The following is a 27488-nucleotide window of genomic DNA, read 5'->3' on the forward strand; positions in this document are numbered from 1 at the left end:
GGGAAAATATCAAAGTAAATATACTCCCATATGAAGAGAAAACTTCTTTATGCTGTTTACCATTAGGGAGGGGAATAAACAGTTGGACCTCACTATCTATGGCTTTCAGGGGTTTTATCTTTAAAAAAAAAAAAAAAAAAGACCAGCAGTAGGTACACACACATAGAGACAAAGTATCACAGTTCTCATTGCTTCATGCAAAAGAATATTCTCTGTAGTTACAATTTATATATTTCCTGTGGCTTGTTTAATGCTGTAGGTTGCAAAGAAAAAAACAGTTCTCCCAATAAGGTCTTGGTTTTCATTCAAACAGAGAGAATTGCAAAATAGAAAAATACAATACCTGGGGTTTGAAAGTGATCATCCCTGAACCCATTTATTATGAAATATGCATCTAATCCAGAAATAAAGTTGAATAAACAGCCAACATAGACGCAGTTTCTAGGCAGCACATAAGTGTTTTAAAACAGGACTCCATTATTGACACATTGGCAGAGAGGTTGGGAGAGATGGGAGAAATACCCTTTACACTGCAGTGTTTTCTTCTGGCTGGTGTTTTCATAGTAACCAAGTAACAACTGTTAAAAATTCAGCTTCATAATGAAACACCTTGGCTGCCAATTAACACCAGCTTCAAAAACTAATTTGCCTTTTGATAAAAGTTGTTCTTCTTGATATTTTCCCAGCTATCCCAAGTTCTTGCCAAAAATCAACATCACTGTACTTTTAAGTAAAATAGTCCTACTCACAACTTGCTTACTTTGCATCCTTTTAAAAAGAAGAACACAAACAAACCAAAAAAAAAAAAAAAAATCTTTCATGAGTTTAAAGTCTGGGCATTTTCACATAGTGTGCTTAGCTCTGTCATTTGTTCTGGGTTTAAAGCATGACTTAGTAGCCAGACAAAAGTATTTCCGGATCACAACAAAATAATCTGCTTTCCAGGAAATTCTCTATAAGGGTATTGCCAACAGGATATGCCAAAACAGAGGTGCCAGGGAAAACGAATTAAAAAAAAGGTTGAGATATTTTCTGAAGCCAAACAGAGAACACAGATCTCTTTGGTGCAAAGAAGTATTCTTTTAGGAATTAGATGATTCTCTGAATTCATTAGAAATGCTCTGAAAACCCCACATGTAACACAAATTATGTGTGTTCTTTATGGAACATCCATTTTAGCTGCTAATAATAATAATTAGTTAATAATCTTACAATAATTCAATCTTATCTCTGGAAAAAACTACTAGGGATAATACAAATTTTTGTTCTGCCTTTCATTGCTTTTACTTTTTAATTTAAAAAATACAAATTGAAAAAAAAGAAAAGAAAAAGAAACAACTATGTCCAACTCCAAAAATGTTCTAAATAAGAACCTGCTCCAAGACTAAAACATGAAGAAATAGAAAGTCTGAATAGACCTTTAGCTAGTATGGAGATTGAGTCAGTAATCAAAAACCTCCCAAGGTGGGGGGGGGCGGGGAAAGCCCAGGACTAGATCCCTTCACTGGTGAATTCTACCAAATTATTCTACATTCAAAGATAAATTAACACCAATTCTTCCTAAACTCCTCCAAAAAAAATTGAAGAGGAGGGAACACTTCTAGACACAGTTTATGAGGCCAGCATTACTCTGATACCAAAGCCAGACAAAAATACCACAAGAAATGAAAACTACAGGCCATACATCCCTGACGAATGTAGATGCAAAAATCCTCAATAAAATACCAGCAAACCAAATTCAAAAGCACATTGAAAGGATAATACACCATGACCAAGTGGGCTTTATCCCTGGCATGCAAGGATAGTTCAACATATCAAAATTAATTAATGTGATACACCACATGAACAGAATAAGGATAATCTCACACGATCATCTTAACAGATGCAGAAAAGGCATTTGACAAAATTCGGCACCTTTCATGATTAAAACGCTCAACAATGAGAAGGAAATTTTCTCAACATAATAAAGGTTATATATGAAAAGCCCTCAGCTAACATCATACTCAACAATGAAAACCTGAAAGCTTTTCCTTTAAGATCAGGAAGAAAGCAACGATGGCCAGTCTTGCCACTTCTATTCAACACAGCACTTGAAGTGCTAGACAGAGCAATAGGCAAATGCGAATAATAAAAGGCATCTAAATTAGAAATGAAGAAGTAAAAATTGTCCCTGTTTGCAGACAGTATGATCCTGTCTATAGGAAAATTGAAAGACTCCATTAAAAAAAAAAACAAAAACATTCAGGAACCTGTTTATCAAAGACTGCTTTACCTAAAAAACTGTGCCTTTGCACTGATAGCAAATAAATCAAAAGCGCCACTTATTAATATTTATCTTAGTTTTGCAACTGAAAAGGTATAAAGTGCAATATTTTTTCATAGTTACCAATTTCAAATACATTTTCAACAATTATATCCTCTCAAGTAAGGCAAAGTCCTTAGAGACGCTTTCTATTGAAGCCTAAATAATTTCTAAGTTGATTAAACACCACATTTAATATTAATATATGGCCCTAGCCAGGTGTGGTGGCATGGACCTGTAGTCCCAGCTATTGGGAAGCTGTGACAGGAGCATCACTTGAATCCAAGAGTTCGAGTCCAGCCTGAGCAACATAATGGGATCCCATCATATGGCCCTAAAACCTGGGATTTGGTGGGTTATGACATAAATTTAACATTCATTTAGTCTGCTTTAAAAAACACTATTCATGACTGCTTAAGTCTGATTGCAAGGAAACAGTACAAGGAATAAGAGACGGTATTCTGTTGTGCTAAAATCAGAGTGTGGCATTTAGAACCATATCCACTAAATCTGTACCTGGACTCTACCTCTTATTAGCTATGTGACACTGGTCATATTACTTCTCTGTACTTCTGTAAATTGGGTATAATAATACAGGCATCTCATAGGGTTGCCTGGCTCATAATAAGTGCTCAAGATGCAATCTTACTTTTACTTTCACTTAATATCACAGTCCAGTGTGGAAAGAAGTGAAAATCTTCACTTAATAAGCGCAAATCACATGGGACAATTGCCAAATAAGCCATACTGAAGTGAGATCTGGAAGTAATAATTCTTTCGCAATGCAATCTTCATAATTTGATCACTTACACAACTACAAAAGACTATACTTCCTGAAGCTTTGAGGAATAGGAGAGTAAAGACAACATGTGTATTAAATAGTTCATAATGAGTTTTCTAGGGGGTTGAAAAAACTGATCCTCTTTCTGCTAGTGAGATAGCACAATTAATCTTAGTAGCTTTATAATTATAAACTATTTAAGCTTTCTAAAGGTTGCTGACATGTCCCTGTTGCCAGGTAAATGAAGGTCAACTAAATAGTCACAACTCCTTAATGATGAAGAATACCTATACTTGGGCTGGGTGCGGTGACTCATGCTTGTAATCCCAGCACTCTGGGAGGCTGAGGCGGGAAGATCACTTGAGGTTCGGAGTTCAAGACCAGCCTGAGCAAGAGCGAGACTCCATCTCTACTAAAAATAGAAAAAATTAGCTCTGCAACTAAAACACATAGAAAAAATTAGCCGGGCATGGTGGCGCATGCCTGTAGTCCCAGCTACTCGGGAGGCTGAGGCAGGAGGATCGCTTGAGCCCAGGAGTTTGAGGTTGCTGTGAGCTAGGCTGATGCCACGGCACTCTAGCCCAGGCAACACAGTGAGACTCTGTCTTAAAAAAAAAAAAAAAAAAACAAACTTTGGGGAAGAATAGCTGAATATCCTTGCAATGACAACTTCTGTAATTATTCCAAGAGGACATGCTTGTGAAAAGGCCTAATATTCCTTAGCAAGAATATACAAAAGAATCAATGGTGAGAAACACATCAATATAACTTCTTACTTAGGTGAGTAGTAAATCTCAAACTAGAAGGTAAGCAGAATCACCTGGGTCACTTAGTTACCCCTCTTCTGCCACTCGAAAGCCATAAAAATAAATAACCCAATAGAAGGAATGCCTTGCTAAAGGATGCAGAACTTTACCACAACTGCATTTTTTTTTTTTTTGAAGACAAGCATTTTAAACACGAGTTCATTCAGGTTTCATCTCAAATTATATCTGCTTCTAAGAGGTCTTCCATTATCAGCAAAACTAGGGGCAATCTCCCCACCTCTAAATCTATTACCTGTTTTATTTTCTATCATATATCACCTAAAAGTATTTCATATATTTATTTACCTACATGACTACCTTATACCTCCCACTGGAGGAAAGGAAAGCTTCATGAGGGTGGGGACTCTGTCTCATTGACAGGGACCAAAGCAGTTTTCAGTAACTTCTGAGTGAGTAATTTGCCAACCATGGGAGATTCACATTACTTTTCACCATTTTCATACTAGCAGAAAAAAATTTTCTGAAGGTATTGGTTTTATAAGAGCAAAGGGTAACTATAAAAGATAAAACCTATCAACTAGCCAATATTTTCTGAATCATTCTCATTTCAGAGATTCAATAGCACATGGGCTCTGTCTTCATCCATTTGGACTGCTATAACAAAATATCTTAGAGTGGATAATTTATAAACAGAAATGTATTTCTCACAGTTCTGCAGGCTGGGAAGTCCAAGATCAAGGCATCAGAAGATTCGGTGTTTGGGGAGGTCTCACTCTCTGCATCTTCACATGATAGAAACAAACTCCCTTGGGCATCCTTTATAAGGGCACTAATCCCATTCATGAGGGTCTCACCCTCGTGACCTAATAACCTCCCAAATGCCCCATGTCCTGACACTGCTACACTGGGGATTGTTTCAACATATAAATTACGGAAGATACAAATATTCAGACCACAGCAGGCTCCCATTTTAGTACTTATTCATCTTGAATAGAATTATCTTTATTTATGTCTAGATTTCTCGCTAGACTATGATACCCTCAGGAAAGAGATCATGTTCATTTGTGTTTTCCCAGAATAAATTATAGTGCCTTGATACATTTGGGGTATTCCTTAATACTTATACAAGGTTAACTTACTTTTATTATTAAATCATTAATGATGTTATACACAATAGGAAAACTGAAAGCATTCTCTTTTATTTCTTTAACTATAGGGCACATTGTACTCCAATCTGCGTTTAGACTGATTCAAATTAAAATTTTAAAGGTCAAATGTTAGAAGAGTCTTCAAAACAGTTTATAACTTGCGGGTTTTTTTATTACAAGTTGAGTGACTGATATTTACACATCTGATCAATAAACCTAAGGTACTTTTTATAACCACTGTCATTTTATATTATTAAGCATATAAAAACTACCAATCTCTGAGCTGCCTTTTAATAACAGTGAAGTGTTGGCATTTTCAAGTCTTAATTAAAATTAGATTGTATAACACACTGACCTTAATATAGTAATGAGTACCTTTGCGTAGAACAAGTTGAAACCAAAATTTCATAGAAAATACCTCTTTCTCTTTAAAAGAGACTCCTTGTTTTAAAAAGCATTATTTTTAGCAAACTATATTAGATTGTATCACTTTTTTTATTCTAGTTTAGCTTAGGACAAAATGACTGATTGCTGTCAAATAAATCTATATGGTGTTGCAAGAATTAAAGGGAACTATAGATTTGACTGAACCTTCTTGCTAACTCAGTATTCATTCAACAAATACTAATTGAGCACCTCCAATGTGGTAGTCAATTGAGATACAGCAAGAAAGACAGATATTCTCCCTTCCCTCAAGGTGATAACATAGTAAGCCTAGACAATTAAACCAGCAATTAAAATCCAACATGACAAGCATAATAATAATGGAAACATAGGGTTCAAGCTCTGTATTGTTAAGTCTCCGAGAAGTAGGAGAACTGCGAGCTGAAATTCAACAGTGATCAGAGGCAAGGGGTACAGCATGTACTTACAGGTACAGAAGTGAAAGAGAACAGGCACTTTGAAGGACCTGAAAAAAATTTTTCTTATTGTAGAGCAAAGAGTGCAAGGGGTTCAGTGGCAGGATTGGTAAGAGAAGGCTAGATTCCAAAGAGGCTTGCAAACCATATTAAAGTGTTTGCAACTCTTCCTAAAAGCAATGGTCACTAAAAAAATTAAAGCAGTGGAGTGTAATATATTTATACACTACAATTTATAATGGTTAATATTTGGCTTTTAAAAAATTTTTAATGTTTTTTTGAGACCAGGTCTTGCTATGTTTCCCAGGCTGGTCTCGAAATCCTGGACTCAAGCGATCTTCCTGCCTCAGCCTCTCGAGTAGCTGGAATTACAAGAGCTCACCACCACATCCAATAATAATGGTTAATATTTGCTGAGTGTATTCCAGACCCCAATATGACTGCCTTATAATGCATCAACTCCTTTTTCACAATAACCTAGTAAGGGAGATATTATTATTATCTTCATCTTAAAGTGAGAAAATGGAGACTCAGAGAAGTTACATAACTTGCTAAAGACTGATTAGCTAACATAGGGTAGACCAGAGTTCAAATCCATGCATTCTGGTTCTGAAGATAAAGAGAGGCAGAGATTCCAAAGATATCTAGAATGATTTATTGATTGATTAAAGTTGGTTGGTGTGGAAAACAAAGACGTGCAAAGCATAGCATTTGAGAGAGGCAATGCGGTAGCACTCACTTAAAATGGTAATAAAGGAAGAGGAGCAAATTTCTGTGTTTTTTAAAATGTAGTTGGTGTAAGTGTTGGGTGGCGGGGAGTGTGGGGAACATGATAAATTCAGGTTTGCCTATTTTGAATGCAAAGTACAGACATGTGCTGCGTGATGATGTTTCGGTCAACGATGGACCACATATGCCACCGTGGTCCCGTAAGATTAAAATGGAACTACCCTATACAGGTGTACCATTTTTTGTCACTTATATTGTATTTTTACTGTACGTTTTCTATGTTTGGATACATAAATACTTACATTGTGTTCTAGTTGCCTACAGTATTCAGTACAGTAATATGCAGTACAGGTTTGTAGCTTGGGAGCCATAGGCTATACCATATAGGTATGTGTAAGTACAATCTATGATGTTCACATGATGTCTAAATGACACATTTCTCAGACTGTATCTTTGTCATTAACCTACCCATGACTGTAACCTGAATAGCACTGGGTCTAGATAGGCCTGAAGCGTACACATGGTATCTGTTGTTGACATGTAGTTCAGGTGTTATGAATTAAGTAGGCTTACTGAAGCCATTGGTATGTCTGGCCCTACCCAGATAAATTGAATAAAGGGAGAAGAATGGATTGCACAGAAAGACTAACAATACAGACGAGAAAATGAAGTAAGAATAGTCAACAATGATGATGAAAGAGTAAGTAGTCAGAAGAGTGTGGTATCAGAAATCAAGGAAAAAGGGTTTTCATCAGTTTCAAAAGTAACTCCATCATGAAAGTATCCAAAACATTCTTCTTCTCAAACTAATAATAATAATAATTCTAGTTTCTTCCCCACCCCAGGAACTGGTAGAATGCTTTTAAAATAAAGAGAAAAACCACAGAGATGTTGTTTTTGAAGGACAATCAGTACAATTTTTTGTATCTTTACTTCAAAGCAGAAATATTTATTCATAATTAAAATAATCTTAGAACTGAACATTCTGGCAAGGGATGCAAATAATAAAATATGCAATGTTAGAAGGTGCAAAATGCCATGTAAATTAAAAGGAAAATGGGCAGGATTGGGGGAGAATGAGGGGTGGGGTTGGGGGAGAGGGCAGCTTGTGATTTAAAACAGGATGGTGTAAGTGGGCATCTCTGAAAATGTAGCAACTGAAATAAGACAAAGTAGTTGAGGGAGTTAGCCTGGAGGAGAAACATTCCAAACAGAGGGAACAACCAGAATAAAAATCCTCCAGTGGGAACACGGAAAGCATGTTCTAAAACCTCAACATGGCGTGTGTTCCGAGTAAAGTGAAAGAAAACATCAGAGGTGGGGCTGAACCACGTCAACTGAGATGGTGGTGAATGGTTTGCAAGTGAAGGTCAGGAATTCAGTTACAGCCATGGAAGCCTTGAGGTGTCTGTTAAACAACAAAGCGGAGATGTTGAGAAATTAGTTGGAAAATTAATTCTGGAGTTCAGGAGAATGCTCTGTGCTGGAGATAACATTTGTGAGTCATAGGCATATAGGTGGTATTTAAATCAATGAGATCACCAAGAGAGTGATTGTATAAAAAGACGACAAGATGACTAAGTATTGTGCAAGAGGGCACTCCAAGTTTAAGGGTTTAAGGAGAAGAGGAGGAACCAGCCAAGGAGAGTGGAAATAAGTGTCAGTTAGGGAGGAGGAAAGTCAATTGAGTGGTCCTGAAGAGAGTTTATCAAGGAAGAGGGGGCGATCAACTGTTTCTGATTGGCCAACTAAAGTATAGATTGACTACTGACCATTGGTTTAACAGCATGAAGTCATTAATGATCTCAACAAGTGCCGTTTTAGTAAAGTAGTGGTGGGGGGAACCTAATGAGGTAAATTTAAGAAAAAATGAGAGAAGAAGGATTGGCAATAGTGAGTGTTGAAAAGTGCTGTCAGGATTTCTGTTGCAATGGACATACCAGTAAGCAACTGGGAATGTGGACCAGGAGTTTCAATTAAACAGTAAGTATTTGGAGATCACTTCATATGTGCTAAGTACAATTTGAAAGGTCCTGAGGATACAGAAATAAAAGTGGCCTTCTGTCTTCCCAAGCAGCTTAGTGGTAGAAGAGTGAAGAGACATTAAAATACAGCTTGATAACTGCTGCAAGAGAGGAAAACTGAGAGTATTATAAGTTCACATAAGAGGGCATTTATCCAAGCTAAGTGGGACAAAGCATGCTTCTTTAGAGTAATTGACAGATGAGGTGGGTGTTGACGGATAAGTTAAAGTCACGGAGATGAAGGCAAGGAGAAAGGAGAGCAAATGTAGAATCAATCCAAGCAAAAGGTACTGGGCTACAAAGGCAGAGTCATGAACATAGGTGGTTTGGGAGCGCAGGGTCTAAGGATGCAGGAGCAGCCAGTTAACGGTGTGAGAAATTGGCAGCGGGAGTCAGATACTCAAGCGCTGTAGTTCAAAAAGGGGACTTTTTTCTTAAAGGGCAAAAGAGAGTAACAGGCAGTCTATGAGTATGGTCAAGTCATGATCATATTTGCATTTCTGAAACATTACTTAGCAGTCGGGGGAATGGATTAACAGAAGAATTTGGAAATATATAACGCAGTTGTTTAACTATTTTTTGAGAATTGTCATACTCTAGAAAGGTAACAGCTGAAGCTGGAAGAATGGACGTCAGAGGAAAACAAAGTTCACAGGCAAAATCATCTTGCAAAGATATGTCATGACACCGGTGAAAGCTGTTTAATGGCATTCAGATGCTTGACTCTTTTCCACAGCTTTCCTTCCACGGAATTTTCCTTCAACACAGTGCTTCAGGCATATTGGTCTTCTTTCTATTCCCAGAACTCTCCAACCACTTCTCATCTGACCATCTCTGCCTTGGGTGACCTCCACTCCTGAAATGCTCTTTCTCCAGAAAGGTATGAAGCTGAATTGCCAGGACTCAGTTTTATCATCACCTCCTTAGAGAGTTTTTCTTGATCCGCACAAACCATAGTAACCAGTCATTTTTCATCACATGACTCTGTTTTAATTCTTTGCATAGTACTTCTGCCATCTGATTTTATTACTTTGACTGATGGATTTACTGTCTATTTCTTTGCCAAACTTCAGCCTGCTGGACTAGGATGTGAGCTCTACAAAAGCTAACACCCTATCCATGAACCCCTCAATATCTGTAACTGGAACAGTGCCTGAACATTTAGCGCTCAAGAAATATCGTCTCACTGAGTCAATGAATAAATCTATGCTTTTAAGTTTATATGTTTATCATTTGTAATGGAAAATATATTTTCCTGACTTTGAAGAGGACACGTAGGAAAGTCTGAGAAACTGCCAGAGCCCTAACAGAGCCAATTAAATATAATATGATATTTTAGATAGCATCCTAAAACAGAAAAAAGATGTAGGCAAAAACTAAAGAAATCTGAATAAACTACAGACTTTATTTATTTATTCATTTATTTTTGAGACAGGGTTTTGCTTTGTCACCCTAGGTAGAGTGCAGTGGCATCATCATAGCTCACTGCAACCTCCAACTCCTGGGCTCAAGCAATCCTCCTGCCCCAGCCTCCTGAGTAGCTGGGACTATAAGCAACCGCCATGACACCTGGCTAATTTTTCCATTTTTTTGTAGATACGGGTCTTGCACTTGCTCACGCTGGTCTCGAATTCCTGAGCTCAGGCAATCCTCCCACCTCAACCTCCCAGAGTGCTAGGATTACAGGCGTGAGCCACTGTGGCCGGCCTAACTATGGACTTTAGTTAATCATAATATATCAATATTGATTCATTAGTTTTAAAAAATGAACCATACTAATGTAAAATGGTAATAATAGAGGAAACCGTGCACGTGTACATGGGAGATATATGGGAACTTTCGGTACTACTTGATCAATTTTTCTACAAATTGAAAACAGTTCCAAAAAATGATGTCTATTAGTTTTAAAAGGACATGCTCATAAACAGTTAAAGAATACAGAAGTATATAAATTAAAACCTGAAAATCCATTTATAGAATACCTCCACAACCTCACCTAAAGAGAAGCACTTTTGATAGTTTGTTATGAATCCTTTCAGACTTATAAATATTTACATATTTATACAAACAAATGAAATCCCTACAGTAATGCTGTTATCTGTTGTATTTTCCTTGATTGTTTATTTTTACTTGAAAATATTATCACACTTATCTGTCTAGGTCAATACAAAATCTACTAACATCTTGCTCTTTCCGTGGCTAACAAATATTACAATATTTGGTGTAGTAGTTAATGCAACTCGTTTCCTATTGGTGAAGAGTTAAACTGTTTTGTCGCTAAAAACCACAACCCAAATCTACCTTGAGATCCTTTCTACGGAATCTAGTGTTTTCCATGGCAGAATGCTATGCCATTGTGTGGGTCTGCCAACAAGCTACTCCTAAAGTCCTTATTCCAGGCAAGGAGAACAATACTATTTTGTGATTGTGTGACAAGATTTATAAAGAAACATTATAAAAAGATGGATGTGAGTAAAAATAATCTTCTTTGGTAAGATATTTTAAAAGCTGATCATAGTGATTGCTTTGGAGAAGGAGAGCTGAATGCCTGGGAGACAAGTGAGAGGCAAGACTGAACTACGTAACTCCAAGGGGTCACCACTCAAATAGACAACGTTAGTGGTATGCCTTGGAGTAACAATACAGAGATTCTGGTGGGAGGGAGACATGTTTATCATTCTATCTTTTAAATTTTAAGCCATGTACCTATATTATTCAAAAAGTTATTTAAAAAGAATAAAAATACAATCTGAGAATAATTTGAAATAGCTTTAAGTTTTTTTTTTTACACAAAATGATTAATCTCAAACTATGACTAACAGCACAATCAAAAGAACATAATAATCATCTATATTTAGAGTTCAAAAGTAACTCTAGTACTGGTAAATCTATGGTAGGTTATTTCATCAAAACTGGAAAAAGATTTCATTATGTACCATTAAATAAGAAAAAGAAAAAGCACTTTAGCTGCATCTGAGAATGGTGGTTGCCCAATATCCCTCTTGTGTTAGACACAGAATCACTGGACACTACGCCCACCTGCAAAGCTATACCTATTAATGTAGCATTTAGCTATGCAGATAGGGTAGCCCATGAGATACAATCAGTAGTTGGGTAAGACTTCTGGAAAGTACTAAGAGGAAAAAAAAATCCTTCAGTTACTTGCCCTTTTCCTTCTTCCTGTTTGGAGATTAGCATGACATGATTGTTGGAACCTACATATTCATCTTGTCATCTTCAAGATGGAAACCCACGTGCTAAAGATAACAGAGCTGAGAAACAGACAAAGCCTTGGTCTCTGAAGATTTCATGGAGTTTTCAAGCTAATCTTGGACTGCTTCATCTGCATTTATTTCATGTTCAAAAATAAAGCCCTGGTTTGTTTAAGCTACCATAGTTAAGTTTCTGTTACGACCAGCTGTACAAAATTCATACATTAGATAAGGAAAAATATAAAAATTGTAACTTTGTTGGGAGCAGTCTTAAAAAATCATTTGTTTGGTTCCAAGCCATCAGGCAAATACTTTACTGCAAATTACATTTTAAAATTTCCATTTCTTTTCTGACCTGTACCCAAAAAGCTAATGATAGTTTCAGAAAGTAGGATCTTAAATCTGTAATGCTGTTTTTAATATCTTTTTCCTTCTGGTTAGCTATGTAATCATAAAGCTATTAAAGCAATAGCAAAGTAAATTGATGTGTATTCTCTTGCATTTCCATAGAAATAATATCTATTTCTATTTTATGTATTTCAAACTTTTCTGAAGTAAATATATATTCAGAAAGCAATGATGCATTAAATGTACATTAAATAATGTACATTAAATAAAAGTTTTTCAATTAAGCAGTGACCCAGGTTGTGGTCAGGAAATTAAATGAGAGAAGAGAATACAAACTGGTGAAGAGGAGAGAGAAAATATTTTTGTTTTAGATGAAAACATTTTGTTTAAAAACAGAAGGGCACTTTTCCCCGCACCATCATTAGAATTACGTCCTTAAACATTCACAAACCATGTATATAAAAACAGCAGATGGAACATTTGTCTATTTTACAGGAAACGTGCAAAAGGGAAGGGGCAGAAATGACTCTGTAAAGTGGCCATCTCTGCTTCACCCTGATGCGTTTGCCAGGGGAATTTTGAGAGATTCCCAGAATGATGTTCTTTCCACGTCAAAGCAGAATCTCTGTCATCAATATCTGTCATTGTCCTTTGGGGGGGTCTTCAAATTATTAGCTTTATGAATTGACCTCTTCAAGCTCTTAAATAATACCTGTATGATTTACTCTGCTTATATTACATACTATTTTACTGTCTTTAGATTCAATGATTGCTTTGTATGCAGTAGCATTTAATGACTACAATTTATAGAAGGGAATTCTTATAACTATGCTTTATCTAAAAAAAATGGCAGTACTTTGGTTTTGCAGTTGGAAGTCACTTTCTTTGATCTCAGTGTCTTTCAACAATAGGTTCTGGGCACCAGAAACACGCAGGGTGCAGATTTGTATTTTCTCTCTTACTGACATAAATCAAGCGCAGATTTATCAAGCTGTGAAATATATTAAGTTCACAGGGTTTTAACAAAGGGTTACCGAACCACAAGAACCTGCTGCGATTCAAACTACTTTCAGATGTCCTTTTAATTATACTAAATGAAAGTTTGGGTTGGCTTTGATACTTATGGGCAAACATCAAAATCTCTTGAAAGAGCTGCGGAAAGTGCTCCCTGTTGCTGTGGTTAATGTACTACATTGTATGCACACTGGTCATACAATGACCAATTTATTCTAGCCACTTTAACAAGGATCTCCAGCCTGACAGGCCACACAGAACAGTATCACAAGTCAAGCAAAGAACAAATCATTAGAAGACTCTGAAACTTGCTTGACACGCACCACAGAGCTCTTTGTCACCCAGCCAATTAAGTGACCAAACAAGGAACTTGAAAATACTCATTAATTTCTTCCCTAGCAGTATAAATGGAGTTTCGGATGCTTCTTGTCTTATGCACGGAAGACACACAAGTAAAACTGGCATAATTCAATTTGCACTTTGTCAAAGGTGTAAGTAGCAACTTCAGTTCATAGAAAGTCTGCATTAATAACGCACACAAAAAATGAAAGGAACGGGCAAAAAGGTTTAGATATTACATGTAATAATATAGACATTCAGGCTTTGAAATTTTTTAAATTAATCAAAAGTTGACATTCCTTTGATTCTTGGAAAGCTGTATCGGCATTTCTGAGCAGATTCAGCAGCACTTGACATCATTTCCTCCTTTTTACAATAAGAACTTCAGTTGAGTCCAGAATATCATACTGTCCTGGTCCTCCTCCTTCCTTAAGACTACTCTTTACTCTGTATTTCTGGTTTCTTTTCCTCTCCCTGACCTCTTCATATTACAGTGTCCCGGGGCTCAGTCCTAGATTCTTTTCTCTCTCTACACTCATTCCTGTGATGAATTCTTCTGGTACATCGGCTTTAAGTGCTCTAAGGTTAACCCTATCAAATTGATTATTTCTAGGCTAACCTCTCCGCTGAAGTCCATGCTTGTATATTTAACTGCATATTCAACATACATAACACATATATAATAAGAATCTCAAATTTAACATTCCCCATAATGAAGTTCTTTTCTTGCTCCTCCCAGATTGGTCACAGATAGACCATCTCAGTAAATGGTGACTTTATTCTTCTCAGGCAAAAAAAACTTTCAGTCATTTCAGCTCTTCTTTCTTTCTCTGTCACCTCACATACAATCTCTTAGCAAATCTTTGGTTTCACTTTATTAAAAAAGCCTGAATCTGAATAATTATCTCAGTACCCAGCACTAACATAACTAATCCAAGTGACTGTGATTGTCACCCTGCTTCAGCTCTTACTTTTCCTGCTATAAGCTATTCTCCACTTTTATAACACATCAGATAATGTCATCTTCTGCTCAGAAACTGCAATGGTTTATTGGGTCTCTCTGAATAAAAGCTGAAGTCCTTATAATGGTCTTTCAAATTCTGGGCCCTTGCTGCACTGCAGATTCAGACCCTGTGGTCCCTTTCTTCTTCATTCTGCTCCAGTTGCACTGGCCTCCTTAATCGCCACCTTAATTTTTATTGTGTGGTCTCTGTGAAAGTCATTTAACTCTCCCTGGGTCTTGTTTTCTCATCTGTGAGTTAAGAATTGCAATAATTATATCATAGGGTGCTTATGGTAGGGTAAGGGGAAACCTCCCCTTTTCCCCAAAAGTTCGCTGAAAGATTAACTCACAATTAAGGCAGATTAATAAGAAAAAGGTTTATTTACCATGGGCATGGGGAGAATCACAGAGTGATCACTCAATATCCCAGTGAGGTTCAGATATTTTTATACCTGTCCTTTTGGAGGGGCAGGGGAGATAAGGAGTGTAGGTAATTCTCTTTAGGGGTGACAAATGGTGCTAGGGAGGACAAATGGATTGGGGAAACAGATTGACTTGTAAATTATCCTGAGAGATGAGTATTGGGTTTAAAATAATTTGGGCCTGGTTGCATTCTTGATCTTCTTTCCTGCAATATATTGAGATAAAAGGAAGAGGAAGGAAAGTCAATTGCCCCTTTGATCTTTTGATTGGGTCAGTCCAGTTTATGTAGACAGAGGGGAAAGCCCCTTCCAGTGTTTTTTCATCTCTAAGAGCCTTCATTCAAAATACCAAGGAGTCATATTTTGGGGTGAAATTTCCTGAGTCCCTTCATTATGAATATTATATAAGAATGTATATGCCATTGCTCTGCACAATGATGGGCACATATATAATGGCTAATATACATATTGATTCTTACTAAAAAATTATTGTTATTCTTCGTCATCATGTTGAAGCAGCACAGGACACCTGTCAGGAGAGCAGCAACAGTGCCATCAGTGCTGGATGTGGGACCTTAAGCCAGTCAATTTGTAACAGAGGGAATGGCCTGATAAAGGGTAAAATGTTTTACGAGGTGTCTCTTTACCACCATCTCCCGCCCCCTTTTGGGGAATTAAAACCTGCATCCCTGCCCGAGGCCAGTGGTCAGAAGGGCAGGGGAGTGTTCTTTGTTTTTTGTACCATAGGAGATTGCTCAGTCGAACCGTCCAGGCCTAGGTCACAAGATTGTCTTTGCCGGAGATGGGGTCCATCAGAACCATCAACTACAGTTAAACAGCAATACTCTGAAGCTGAACCCCATACCCCCTTTAAAATCTCTGTATTTCTGCTTATCATTAGGACGATGGCATTTTAAGATGAGATTCCCATCCTCCTCATTTGTTGGCAAATTAATAAACCTCCCTTGCCTTCTCCTCAAACCACTTGTCCTCGTTCTTCTGATGTGGCCTCAGGGACAAGTGCCAAGCTTTCAGTAGCAATTTCATCTCTTCCAGGTCTCAACTAATTCACCTTCATCTCTAAGGTCCCTTCTGGTAATGTTATATAATAGCAGCTATTTAATATGCATGCTTGAGACAAACCGTACTTGTGTTCTCTGGCATAAAACTTAAAACTCTCCTCTTAAATGAAAGTATTGAAGGAGCTCAGGAAATTTCACTCCAAAACATGACTCCTTGCTATGAAGAGTATTTTGAATTGAAGGCCCTAGAGATCACCAGGCCTTGGAAGGGGCTTTCTTCCATCCGAATAAAACCAGACAGACCCATCAAAAAGAACAATTGCCTTTCCTTCCCCTCCCTGTTATCTCAATATATTGCAGGAAAGAAGATCAAGAACACAACTCATTTTAAAGATAATACCTGTCTCTTAGGTTAATTTAATTTGCAAAGAGAATCATTTATAAGTCATCCTGTTTTCCCCCACCCATTCATTCTCCCAAGTATCTACTCATCCTCCCTAGCAACCATTTATTGCCACTCAACAGAATTATCTATATTCCTCAATTCCCCCTCTCCTCTAAAATGAGGGTATATAAACTTCTAGATCCCATTGGGAAATTGGGTAATCACTCTGTGATTCTCCCCTCGCACATGATAAATAAATCTCTTTCTCTTATTAATCTGCCTTATTGTGAGTTGATCTTTCAGTAAACCTTCCTGGGCAAAGGGGAAGTTTCCCCACAACGTTATGCCTATGAAATGGAAATTATATGTTTTACTATTATACATATCAATTTCTATCTTTTGATAGTCAACAAGGATTGCAGTGTAATCTAAAATTACAGCTAAATAAAGAAAAATAAAATATACTGGACTCAATGTGGCTGTTCTATTAGTAGTTAAAACTCCTGGGATGCAAGTATAAGTACTTTTAGGAAGATTCACATATTTAAAAAATCATACCAATCTCCTTTTAATTGTTGATCTACAGATTAGTTACCATAGTTGACAGCTGACAGTTTAAATTCCACTGTGCTTTTATTTGTGTGTGAAATAAATAAAAGGTTGGAAACAGGAGGATATAAAAGATGGATCTAGGTAATTTATAAAATAGACACTGAACCTCTAAATAATTGAAAGCTAAATGGATTTAAAGGGTGAAAATCAACCCTAGAATAATCATTGCTTGAGCCTATGTAAAATCCATTATTTTTAAAGAAACTCATGATGACTAAATAATCATTTTATTTCAAATTTAATGCATAAAGCACTTCAAGTGTATTTCACACCTATTTCATAGATATCTGTGAATGTGCTTCGAGCATAGAAACAATCGGGTACATAAAACAAGTCTTTAAAATTCAAATAGACAAAGAATAAAGTATTATTCACTCTGGAATTTCATGGAATAATGATCTACATTAAGACAAACAGAAGTAGTACTGTGTATTGGCGAGCAAAGCATTTCTGCTCCACCAATATTCTGTTTGTATTTGGTCTTATCAGATGTTTAGTCAATAGCTGAAACATTTATTCACAGTTAGTCAATTATAACACCAGGAAATCAGCCACTGAATAAACTGTGCTATTAATTTTCCATCAGAGATTCATGTTCGAATGACCATGCATTTCATAGGTTTAAATACCGAAAGGCTAATTATCCCAAAGGCACCATTAAAAGGATAACATAGATTGTGATCAAAAACAATCCTAATATTGCTCAGCTCAAAAATGATCTTCAGCTTCCAATGCTAAAAAATACTTTAATTTCTCTATCTATTGCACATAGAGTATATGTATACCTAACCCGTATATACCTATACCTATATACACATATATATACCTATATAGTTATATATACCTTCCAAAGAAATTTCTTTCCCAAAACCTTATAAAAATAAACCTGAAGTTTCTTATGCACAAAGATTCATTATTTTATACAGTAAAATGCAAACTAAAAGCTTATCTTCCTAATCGCTGTTCAATGTTCAATTTTTTCCTTTTAAAATACTGTCTCCCAAAATGTCCTTATTATCCTTATCCTAATGGCTTCAAATTCAGAACGAAATGTACAACAAAAACAACTTTTTCATTCTTCTTTTTTTTTAAAAAATTAGGTCATTAAATATGAAATGTCTGGTTTTGAATCAAAAGTTTAGTTTATTATATCTCAGACAAGAAGCAGTACAAGTAATCAAAGTATTTGCCTAAACTAATGACACTGTTTTGCCAACTTAATGGTAGCTTGCTTGTGCCAGCAGCGAAGAAGCCTGGAGAGCAAGTGGCAATGAAATAACAAAAGGTGTTTTCCACAGCTTATTGAGAACTGAATGTTTTTCCTTGTAAGAAGTGGTCTGCAGTCTGGAAGAAGTGGTAGTCAGTGGGAGCAAGGTCTGGTGAATATGGTGGATGACAGAGAGTTTCCAAGTCCAGCTTCTGTAGTTTGAGCAGCATTGTTTTTTGCAACATGTGGTCTTGCAAGAGGACTGGCCTGTCTCTATTGACCAATCTCAGCTGCTTAATTACAAGCATCCTCATCATTTTACCTGATTGCTTGCAGTAGACATCCACTGTAATCGATTGACTAGGTTTCATGGGGCTGTACTGGATAATACCAGCACTGGATCACCAGACAGACACCATTAGCTTTTTCAGATGAATATTTGGTTTTGCACTGTGTTTCAGCACTTCATCTTTATCCCACCATTATGTTGAAAGCTTGCGATCGTCAAAAAGAATCCATTTTTCATCACAAGTAACAATATAGTATAGGAATGTTTCGCCTTTATGTCATGATAGCAAAGAAAGGAAAGCTTCGAGACAATTTCTCTTCTGATGCTCCTTTAATTCATGCAATATTCATACTTCTAGCTTCTTAACCTTGCCCGTTTGTTTCAAATAGTCCAATATTGTTGGGATAGTAACGTCAAACCTTGCTGCTAATTCACGCGTAAGTTGAGATGGGTAGTGGAGCTGAAAGCTTCCACTACAGCTTTCAGCTCATCATTATCCACCTCTGTCTCAGATTAAAATCACCAGAATGGAACTTCTCAAACCATCGATGTACTGTGCATTCATTAGCTGCATCCTTCCCAAACACTTTGTTGATATTTCAAACTGTCTGCACTGCATTGGTTCCACAATGGAACTCATATTCAAAAACAACACGAATTCTTGACTTATCCATGGTTTCACAAAAATTGCTCTAAAAAAAAGTTTGAAAGATAATCACAAGCCAAAATGTGCAACTGAAAGACTGAGGATGTACCTTCACAATAAAAATAAAATGAGAAGTGTCAAAATGAAACGTCAGAGATACCAACTGTCAAACTTATTTATTTATGGAAATTAGACATTTCATATTTAATAAGCTAATAATTGCTGATTCTGCAAAGGAATTCTGAGAGTAAAAGCAAGCAAGAATCTGTTAGGTTCAGGACATGTTACTCCAAAATATGGTATTTTGGTATTTGAGAAAACAGCAGAAGTAGTTTAGTTAGGTTACTCCCCTCCCCACTGTCCCTGAGTCCTTCTGCCCTGAAGCAGGTCACAAAACTGAGCAAGAATTTTCTAACATTCCCCTGAAGAAGGTCATAATATCCTCCTTGGAGAGGTGTCCTCTCTATACCAAGAGGAAAGGAGCCAAAGACACAGAAATGCCAAGAAAATTTGAACAAACAGCCTTGCTAACTTCTCTCCAATTTATTTACCATTATATCATCCCCTTCTTGTCCAATCAAACTACCCCATGATTGTCCACTCATCATCAAACCTAAGCATACAAATACACAGGTTTCCCTATCTTTGGGTTTTCATTTCCAAAAGCTCCCATGTTATATAAAACTCATGTTAAATAAACTCGTATGTTTCTCTCTTGTTAATCTGTCTTTTGTTATAGGGGCCTCAGCCATGAACCTAGCAATAGGTGTGGAAAATAAATCTTTCCTACCCGATAGAATCAACATCTGCTAGAGAAGTTTGGCCATTTACAAATTTAACTGTCTTACAGAGACCACTTGCAATGTGTTTTCATATAGCTGAGGAGACGTGGAAAACACCAAATCCAATCAAAATGATCAGAACACATTCCCAGAATGAGAGTATAACTAAAGAAAGGCGAATCTACTCAACATTATTTTAATTCATCTGACATGCTAATATACTAACATTTATTAATCAATATTTTCTACTAGATGGTAAAATCCTAGGGCAGAGACTGTACTGTACTTGTTTTGCTCACTAGTATTTGCTGAGGAAATAAAAGAATTTATGTATGGCGTTTAAAATTCGGACAACTGAAAGAAAAATAACTTGTCAGCCAGAATTAAGCAAATGGCTATAGCTAGCACACAGAGATATCTCCATTCATTAAAACGTTTACTGTATTGCACTTTTCATAATTTGACCATCTTTCCCCTAAGGCCATCTAGTTCCTTTTGCTATGATTTTATGCTAAGTTATTTCCTAATTATAAATCCAAGGCCTAGTTCTATACTACCGAGAAGGATAGTTGGTGTGAATATTCAGATCATTGAAAAAGTATAAATGAACAAATCAATATTTAGCATTTCCATTAACCTTACCTCTTAAGAGTTTTGGTTAAAAAAAGTCAATGCCCAATATTATGTTCAACTGTGAATTAACTGATAAGGTTTAGTTTTTGGTCTGCCAATCTCATAAACATTAACTTAATTCTTGAGGGCATCTTTTTATAAATGTAGATGGGCTTGCTCTTTAAGAATGCTGTGATATATATACGTAGAGGATAAAGTTTACAGTCACACAGTTTCATATTTTTTTCCTCCCTCCCTTCTTTCCATCCTTTCTTCCTTCTCTCCCTTTTTGTAAAAATAAACCAGGGAGCATACTTCTGAGATTGCTCTCTTTAATATAAAATTCACAGGAATGGTTTATTGCTTAGAAACAAATTAGAACATGTTAGCTGGATAAAAATTATATTCACATTGGGATTAAAATTTTTGCAATAAGTGAGAGACTTAGATAAGTCACAAATATGCCTTGAGCCAATAAACAGTTCCATTTTGGAAAAGAAGAATGACATTCCATGTACCCTGGATTATTTGTTGTCTTATAAGACATTGATTGAGTTTCATTTCCAAATGACTTCTACTCAAATACTGGCTGACCCAATGTACAAATAAAATGTTTTCATACCCACCTCTATGAAGAAACTAGGGATTTAATATATTACACCCAACTCACCTCTTTAGTGATGATCAAAATGTTCACACCTGAAGCTGCACCTCCTTCTTAGTCTGTGTTTCTCATGTTTGACAGAGCATTAGCACTGCCAAATTTCTGTTTAGCATATATTCTTTTCATGTCTTTCCATACCCACCCTTCACGCCCTCCCTGAAATCCCTTTAGGTCAATAGGGTACATTATCATTTTTCTATCCGATGTCCATACATGCCATTACAACAGAGACATTCAACGACTTAACACATTGATAAAAACGCGGAAAGTACCTGGACATAGGCTCTGCAAGAGCGCTCTCTTTTCTGAAGCTGAATCCATTAAGACAGCAGATTAAACACAGAATAGAAAAAACAAGTTAGTGACAGAAGAAAACAAGAAAAATAAAAGAACACATCTACACAAAACACCTTATTTTGTCGTTTACTACTTTCTAGGAGAAAATGAAAGCTAAGCAGCAGCAAAATGTAAGCAGTGGCTTGGAAAATAGTAGCCAGCACCCTTTCGGAACAAGCAAAGTGAAAACTGAATGGTATAAGGCTGTTAATGATGGCAAGAAAACTTCGAATACATTTAGTAGAAATTAGTCAAAATCAATGTACTTCATCCATTTTAAACAATCCATTTCGTACCAGGTTAGTTGTTAATTCATAGGCAAGGAATGAAGACATACGAAGTTAAGGAAATTATGTCAAAAGTTTGGAACCCATTTCTTGAAGATATATTGTTTGTGGTTTACGGATAACATAGATGGTTCATGTGGACCACAAAACATATGTTCATACATACAAAAATTTCTGTTTCTCAGGAAAATAGACATGCCCATTCATTATGACTATTTGATTCTAAGGGACAAATACCAAAAGAAAAATAACTTCTGATTAAAAGAATGTGATTAATCTCCTGATTTATCACTGCTTTTATTTCTTGAAGAATTTCTTTTGACAGTTTCAACCAAAAAACAAATTATACATTTTAGAAACTTTGGTGGGATAAGAAGCCTATTTTTGTTTGTTTGCACACAGTGATGTTTTGAGGGGCAAAAGGTTAACAGCAACTCCTATGCAGTCCTAAACGTTTTTTCCTGGTTGTAAAATGAATAATTAATAACAGCTTATTTACCCTGTTTAAATAGATGGGCCAAAATTTTATAAATTAGATCGTGGGTTTTTCTCCTCTTCCCTATTGTTCTTTTTTTTCTTTTTTCCTTCAGTAGCCTTGATTGTTGAAGGAGAAAATTACCCAGTTTTAAGAAGCAGTTACTCTGATGCGTTCTGTGTGGCTAATACTCTCGCAACTCTAATTCATGCATTCTTCAATGAGCACAGGGCAGTTACTTCTCTAAAGAATGAAGTGAAGAATGAGCGCGAGTAAATTGCCAGGGCTGTCATTTGGATCACTGACTCGAATCCTGGTTTGCAGGACTCTAAACCCTGCAGAATTTCAATGTGGGGCGCAATTGATTTGTACTGAGTTGACTTTGCAGATCTGATGGGTTCTAACTGCTTCAGGGAAAGTGGGGACCCCAGGAAATGAGAGCAAGCCAGCAAGCATGTGAATAACCTTTGCCCTCCCATCTCCTTACCCCATCATGCAAATTAACATATGACAAACCACATTATATAAACAATTGAAAAGAGCCAAATGGGAAACAGAAGAGAGCATTAAAAAGCTTCACAAATGGAAATTTGCCCATTATGTAGTTATTTGATATTCAGAGTAGGCAAGCTGATTAGCTGTAGCCAGTTAGAATGTGACATTAATTGCCAGCTTTACCTGATACTGTCAGACATCAACACCATTTTTAAATAGAGATACAAAGTATTGCTATAACAAGTCATGATATGGATATGTAACATTAATAGAAATTACTACCTTCAGCACATTATGATAAAGATAGCTGGCAGCAATGTTTATTAATAGCATCCAGTCAGCCTGGGGAATAACACATTGAAATCACAGCATGCCTAGATTATATAGGCAGCTGCGGATTATATTCTATCAGGGGATTGGTGGTGATTCTATCAGGGCCATAAGTGACAAAAATAACTCCTTTATGCTCAGCATGAAAAAAAACTTTAATGATTTCTGTCTAATAGATAAAACTGTACCTGTTTTCGGAAGATGAAATTACAGAAAAAACTGTATGTGCCAGACAAAATATCTGATTTTTTTCTATGTTGAACAATCATTATTTTAAAAATTTCTTTCATTTTGATGAGTGAAATTCTTACCCAGGAAGACACAGAAAAACTAAACATATTAAAAGGCCACTCTGCAAAGTCATTTTTTAATTCGAAAAGGGAATGTTCTTTTAGTGAATTCCATAGAGAAACATTAGTCTGTCGCTGTTGAATTCTTGTTTTTTTTAACTAGTAAGACTATCATGATATTCAAGGCCCTAAAATCCGATTTCAATCATTGAATTATTCAATCTACTACACTAAGGCCATTCAAGGAACACATGTCATTTGATGGTGGCAATGCTAACATGTTTCTACCATGGGATTAACTAAGCAGGTAATATTTTGTTACGTAAAAAAAGATATTCCTTATGCAGATGTAAAATGTATTTTACATGTTTATATAAATGCTCATTTTATTTATAGAAATATAAATAAAAATTCATAAAATGTATTTTCCTTGAAATTTAAAAGAAAATGAATTATTTTCTTTATTCACAATTCAAATTTGCAGAAATACGTTCAACCTTTTGAAATTTTAGTGGTAGTGATGTAAAATCTGAGTGATTTCAACATCTAAAGGAAGTAAAAATTAAAACTTAATTGTTTGCCTCATGAGTTTTTAAAAAGTATTATTAAGTTAAATTATCTCATTTTAAAAACATCTATAATGGATTATTAATACCTTCTTGCTATTTTTAAAATTTCTGCCTATTGATTATATATTTTTTTTATTGTCAGTTATTTTAATATAAAGATTTGAAAGAAAAAAAAAAAGAAACAGAATAAACTGCATTTATCCACATTAACCTTGTCAGAATTTAGCATACAAAACAGAGGAACTACTACGGAAAACAGAATTGTAAATTCGAAATAAACATGGAGAGATTATCATTTATTGTTTCTTTAGATTAAGAACCAAACAGTTCAATTAATATAATGAAATACTGAAGTGAATTGAATATAACTAATGATTCTCTTTAGAATGACTGAATTCTAGAGAAGGAAGGAAATTGAGCAGGGAAGTCTTACAGATTTTACAACTTGAAAGATACGTGTCACTGAGGTGCTTACCTTGTTCAGACTGCGGGCGGCGCTGTCTTTTCCACCTGGGGTCAGGTTTCGCAGCTGGACATCGAGGAGGCCGACCAGCTGATCCATGGCCCGGACAGAGTAGGTGATGTCCCCGGCATTCAAATGATTTCTTGTCTGTTCGGCCAGCTCTCTAGCAATGTTGGCAGCCGTCTCTCCAGATTTCAACTACAATTTTGAAACGGAATACAAAGGAAAGAGATCTTACATAAATACTTTCATTGGTCTCTTTTATTAATAACAATTGTTTTTGCATGTCAAGTTTTAATCATTAAGGCAAGAAATAGTTTAAAATTAAACTCCATCTTCACCTGGAATATGTTCCCCCATTTTTCCTGTTCATTCATCTTTTTCTTCAAAACCTGAGTTTAAATTCATGCTTTCAGGAAGCTCCTCCTAAGACGAATCTTACTTCTAAAAATTATTCTCACCTTAATTATCTGTTTGGGTGGTTCAGTCTCGAGTTTGCCATATTATTAATATTTTCTCTGTGAGATTCTAAATTGGAGTTTGATGAGCGTGTGTGGTGAATCCCCGACCATATTCTAAGTTCTTGGAGGCAGGTACAAATTTTCCTTTGTGTCTAGTTTAGCACTTCACAATGAATATTTATCAGCTGCAAAGCTCTTTGAGGATTCTACCCCTAATAAATTCCCTGCTTTACAAAGTGATTTTCATCTGCCTACTAACCATGTAATAAGAAAGTCTGCTCCCAATACATTGGATAGTAAACTGTTGCTTAGTTTCTAGTGTTTTTCTTTTCTGAAACTACATGTTGATTTTTGAAGTATATGCTACAAGAATACATGAAGTTTTCAACACTCCAAAGATGTTAAAAGAGATAAAGACTAACACGCAATGATCACTTGAGCGAATCTGATATCCCTGGGTAATAAGATAGGAATATATATTAATTTGTAAGAAAGTCATGCGAAACAAGAAAAAGTAAATAGAAGAGTGCAATGTAAAAATAATGAATGTCTCTTCTTTCACCTCTGTATATTCCTACTTTTCAGATATTGCTAAGGGTTTGATATGTATCTATCCAAACTTTAATCTGTCATATTACTATTTAAATATATAACAGTGTCATTATTTAAGACATAGTTTTCTTTTCTTTTTTAAAGGCAGTTAACATAGAACATGGATCACAAACAGAAAGATCTTCTCTTTCTGTCTCTGTAATGGGTATCAGAAAGCTATAAGGACACAACTAACATTCTCAGTCAAATAGGTAGGTTATTGCCATCTACTGAAAGGTGCTCAATGTTTGTGGCAGGAATGAATGTTGAAGAAACAAATAAAGTAGAACAATTGTGTTAGGTAGACAGTGAGGGACCTCTGGTCCTCCTGGGGACAAATGCGGGGGCCTGAGCAATTGCCACACCCAGGGGAGGAGGGAATGCCCTACTAATCTGCCAATCAGAACTTAGCATCCCAATCAAAATAGTTATGAAGCAGAGAAAAAAGAAATAATAGCCCTGTAATTTTCATATTGTAATTCATTTTTTTTATTTCTGTGTAGTTATGCAAGTCTTCGATATTATTATAATGTTAGAGTGGGAAATGATAAGGTGGAAAAGAAGGCCTATGTCATTCCCTTACATAAAGATTTAAACCTTTTCTTTATGTATAGTAATGAAAAAGTTGAGAATGTAGATTACCGATGAATCAAAATGTAACTTTTCTCAACATAAAAGATAATGATGAGAAATTCAGCTGCCTATATATGCGTCAATAACAGACAGTGCAGTTTTATAAATCAGTGAGTCAAATATGAAAATCACTAGTGTATTCTCTTAAAAATAGTAATTATATTTTAGCATTGAAAATAGTTCATAATTGCTTTCTTCATAGTTCAAACTTCAAACTTCATAGTTTTCTAATGAAGAATAAACTTATTTAATCCTCCAAAGGAACTCTGAAACTTAATGTTCAACAACAAAAAAAGTTGTAAGAAAAAAAAAAACTGAAGTACAAATAAATTATAAAAATGTTTATAATAAAAATATAAAAAGTATGTATGTAATGTAAAAGAAAATTGCTGTAACTAATTATTCTTTCTGACCCTTACTTCATCTTTCTCAAAAATTTTTACTTTTTAATTTTTTATAATTATTTTTAGAGATGGGATCTTGCTATGTTGCCCAGGCTAGAATGCAGTGGCTATTCACAGGTGCAATCATAGCCTACTGCAGATACCACCTCCTGACCTCAAGCCAGCCTCCTGCCTCAGGCTCCTGAGTCGCTGGGACTACAGGCCCTCTCTTCACCTTAAAAATGAATAAATCACAGCAACAATTTTTCATTCTTTCAATAATTATTTCAACACTTATTTTTTCTTGAGGAAATAAAGTTGAATCTTACATAGCTCTTGCCCTCGTGAAGCTACATTCTATCAGTTGGGTTTGGGGTAGGGTACATACAGGCAGATAATATGAATTCAACAATGCAATTGTAATAATATAAATGTGTATGAAGTATTATGGGAATATAATACAGGGGCAATAAACACCTGGAAAGGGGGAGGGAGAGCAAGAAGAGGTAACAACCAAGTGACGTCTTAAAAGATAAAGTTGAGTGTGACCAGGTAAGATGGAGTTCTGGTGGGTGCTACTGAGGAGAAATGGCTCTTTGAGCCACGAATATGATATAAAAAAAGTGAAGTCTAGAATAACCATGGTTCTAGAAGAGAGAGTATTACAGGTACAACAAAGAGGAAAAACACATCTCTTTCTGCTTTAAGGTTCCAACATTGATACCTACATAGCATGAATCATATATGTTTGTGGGTATGTATTAAACACACATATCTAGTTTTTCAAAAATAGGGTGGATATATCTATCTCTATTTATCTATCCATCTATTATTTCAACAATTGTTCATTCAGCCTATATGCTCATTTGTTCTTTGAGCAACATTTGAATTTCTATAGCACTTTGGTAACATCTGGGGAATAAAATGGTTTCTTGCAACAAGGAGTTTACGTAGCAGCAATGGAAGGAGCCATTAAAAAGTTAACTGGACAATTATTTAATGTTGAT

At 35.9% G+C, this 27488-nt stretch overlaps 1 protein-coding gene across 1 annotated transcript in view; it reads right to left on the reverse strand.

Moving 5' to 3' along the window:
- The window catches only part of ADGRL3 (adhesion G protein-coupled receptor L3), a gene marked incomplete at its 5' end in the record, with an annotated part of 558279 nt that overhangs the window by 150730 nt on the left and 380061 nt on the right, over nt 1-27488 (reverse strand). Inside the window, 2 exons of the mRNA XM_012653972.1 lie at nt 21441-21479; nt 24426-24611. Of these exons, the coding sequence (XP_012509426.1) occupies nt 21441-21479; nt 24426-24611 (225 nt within the window). The remainder of the gene's footprint in view (nt 1-21440; nt 21480-24425; nt 24612-27488) is intronic.

The sequence above is a fragment of the Propithecus coquereli genome, unplaced genomic scaffold (assembly GCF_000956105.1).
Source record: "Propithecus coquereli isolate 6110/MARCELLA unplaced genomic scaffold, Pcoq_1.0 Scaffold437, whole genome shotgun sequence".
Taxonomy (NCBI): domain Eukaryota; kingdom Metazoa; phylum Chordata; class Mammalia; order Primates; family Indriidae; genus Propithecus; species Propithecus coquereli.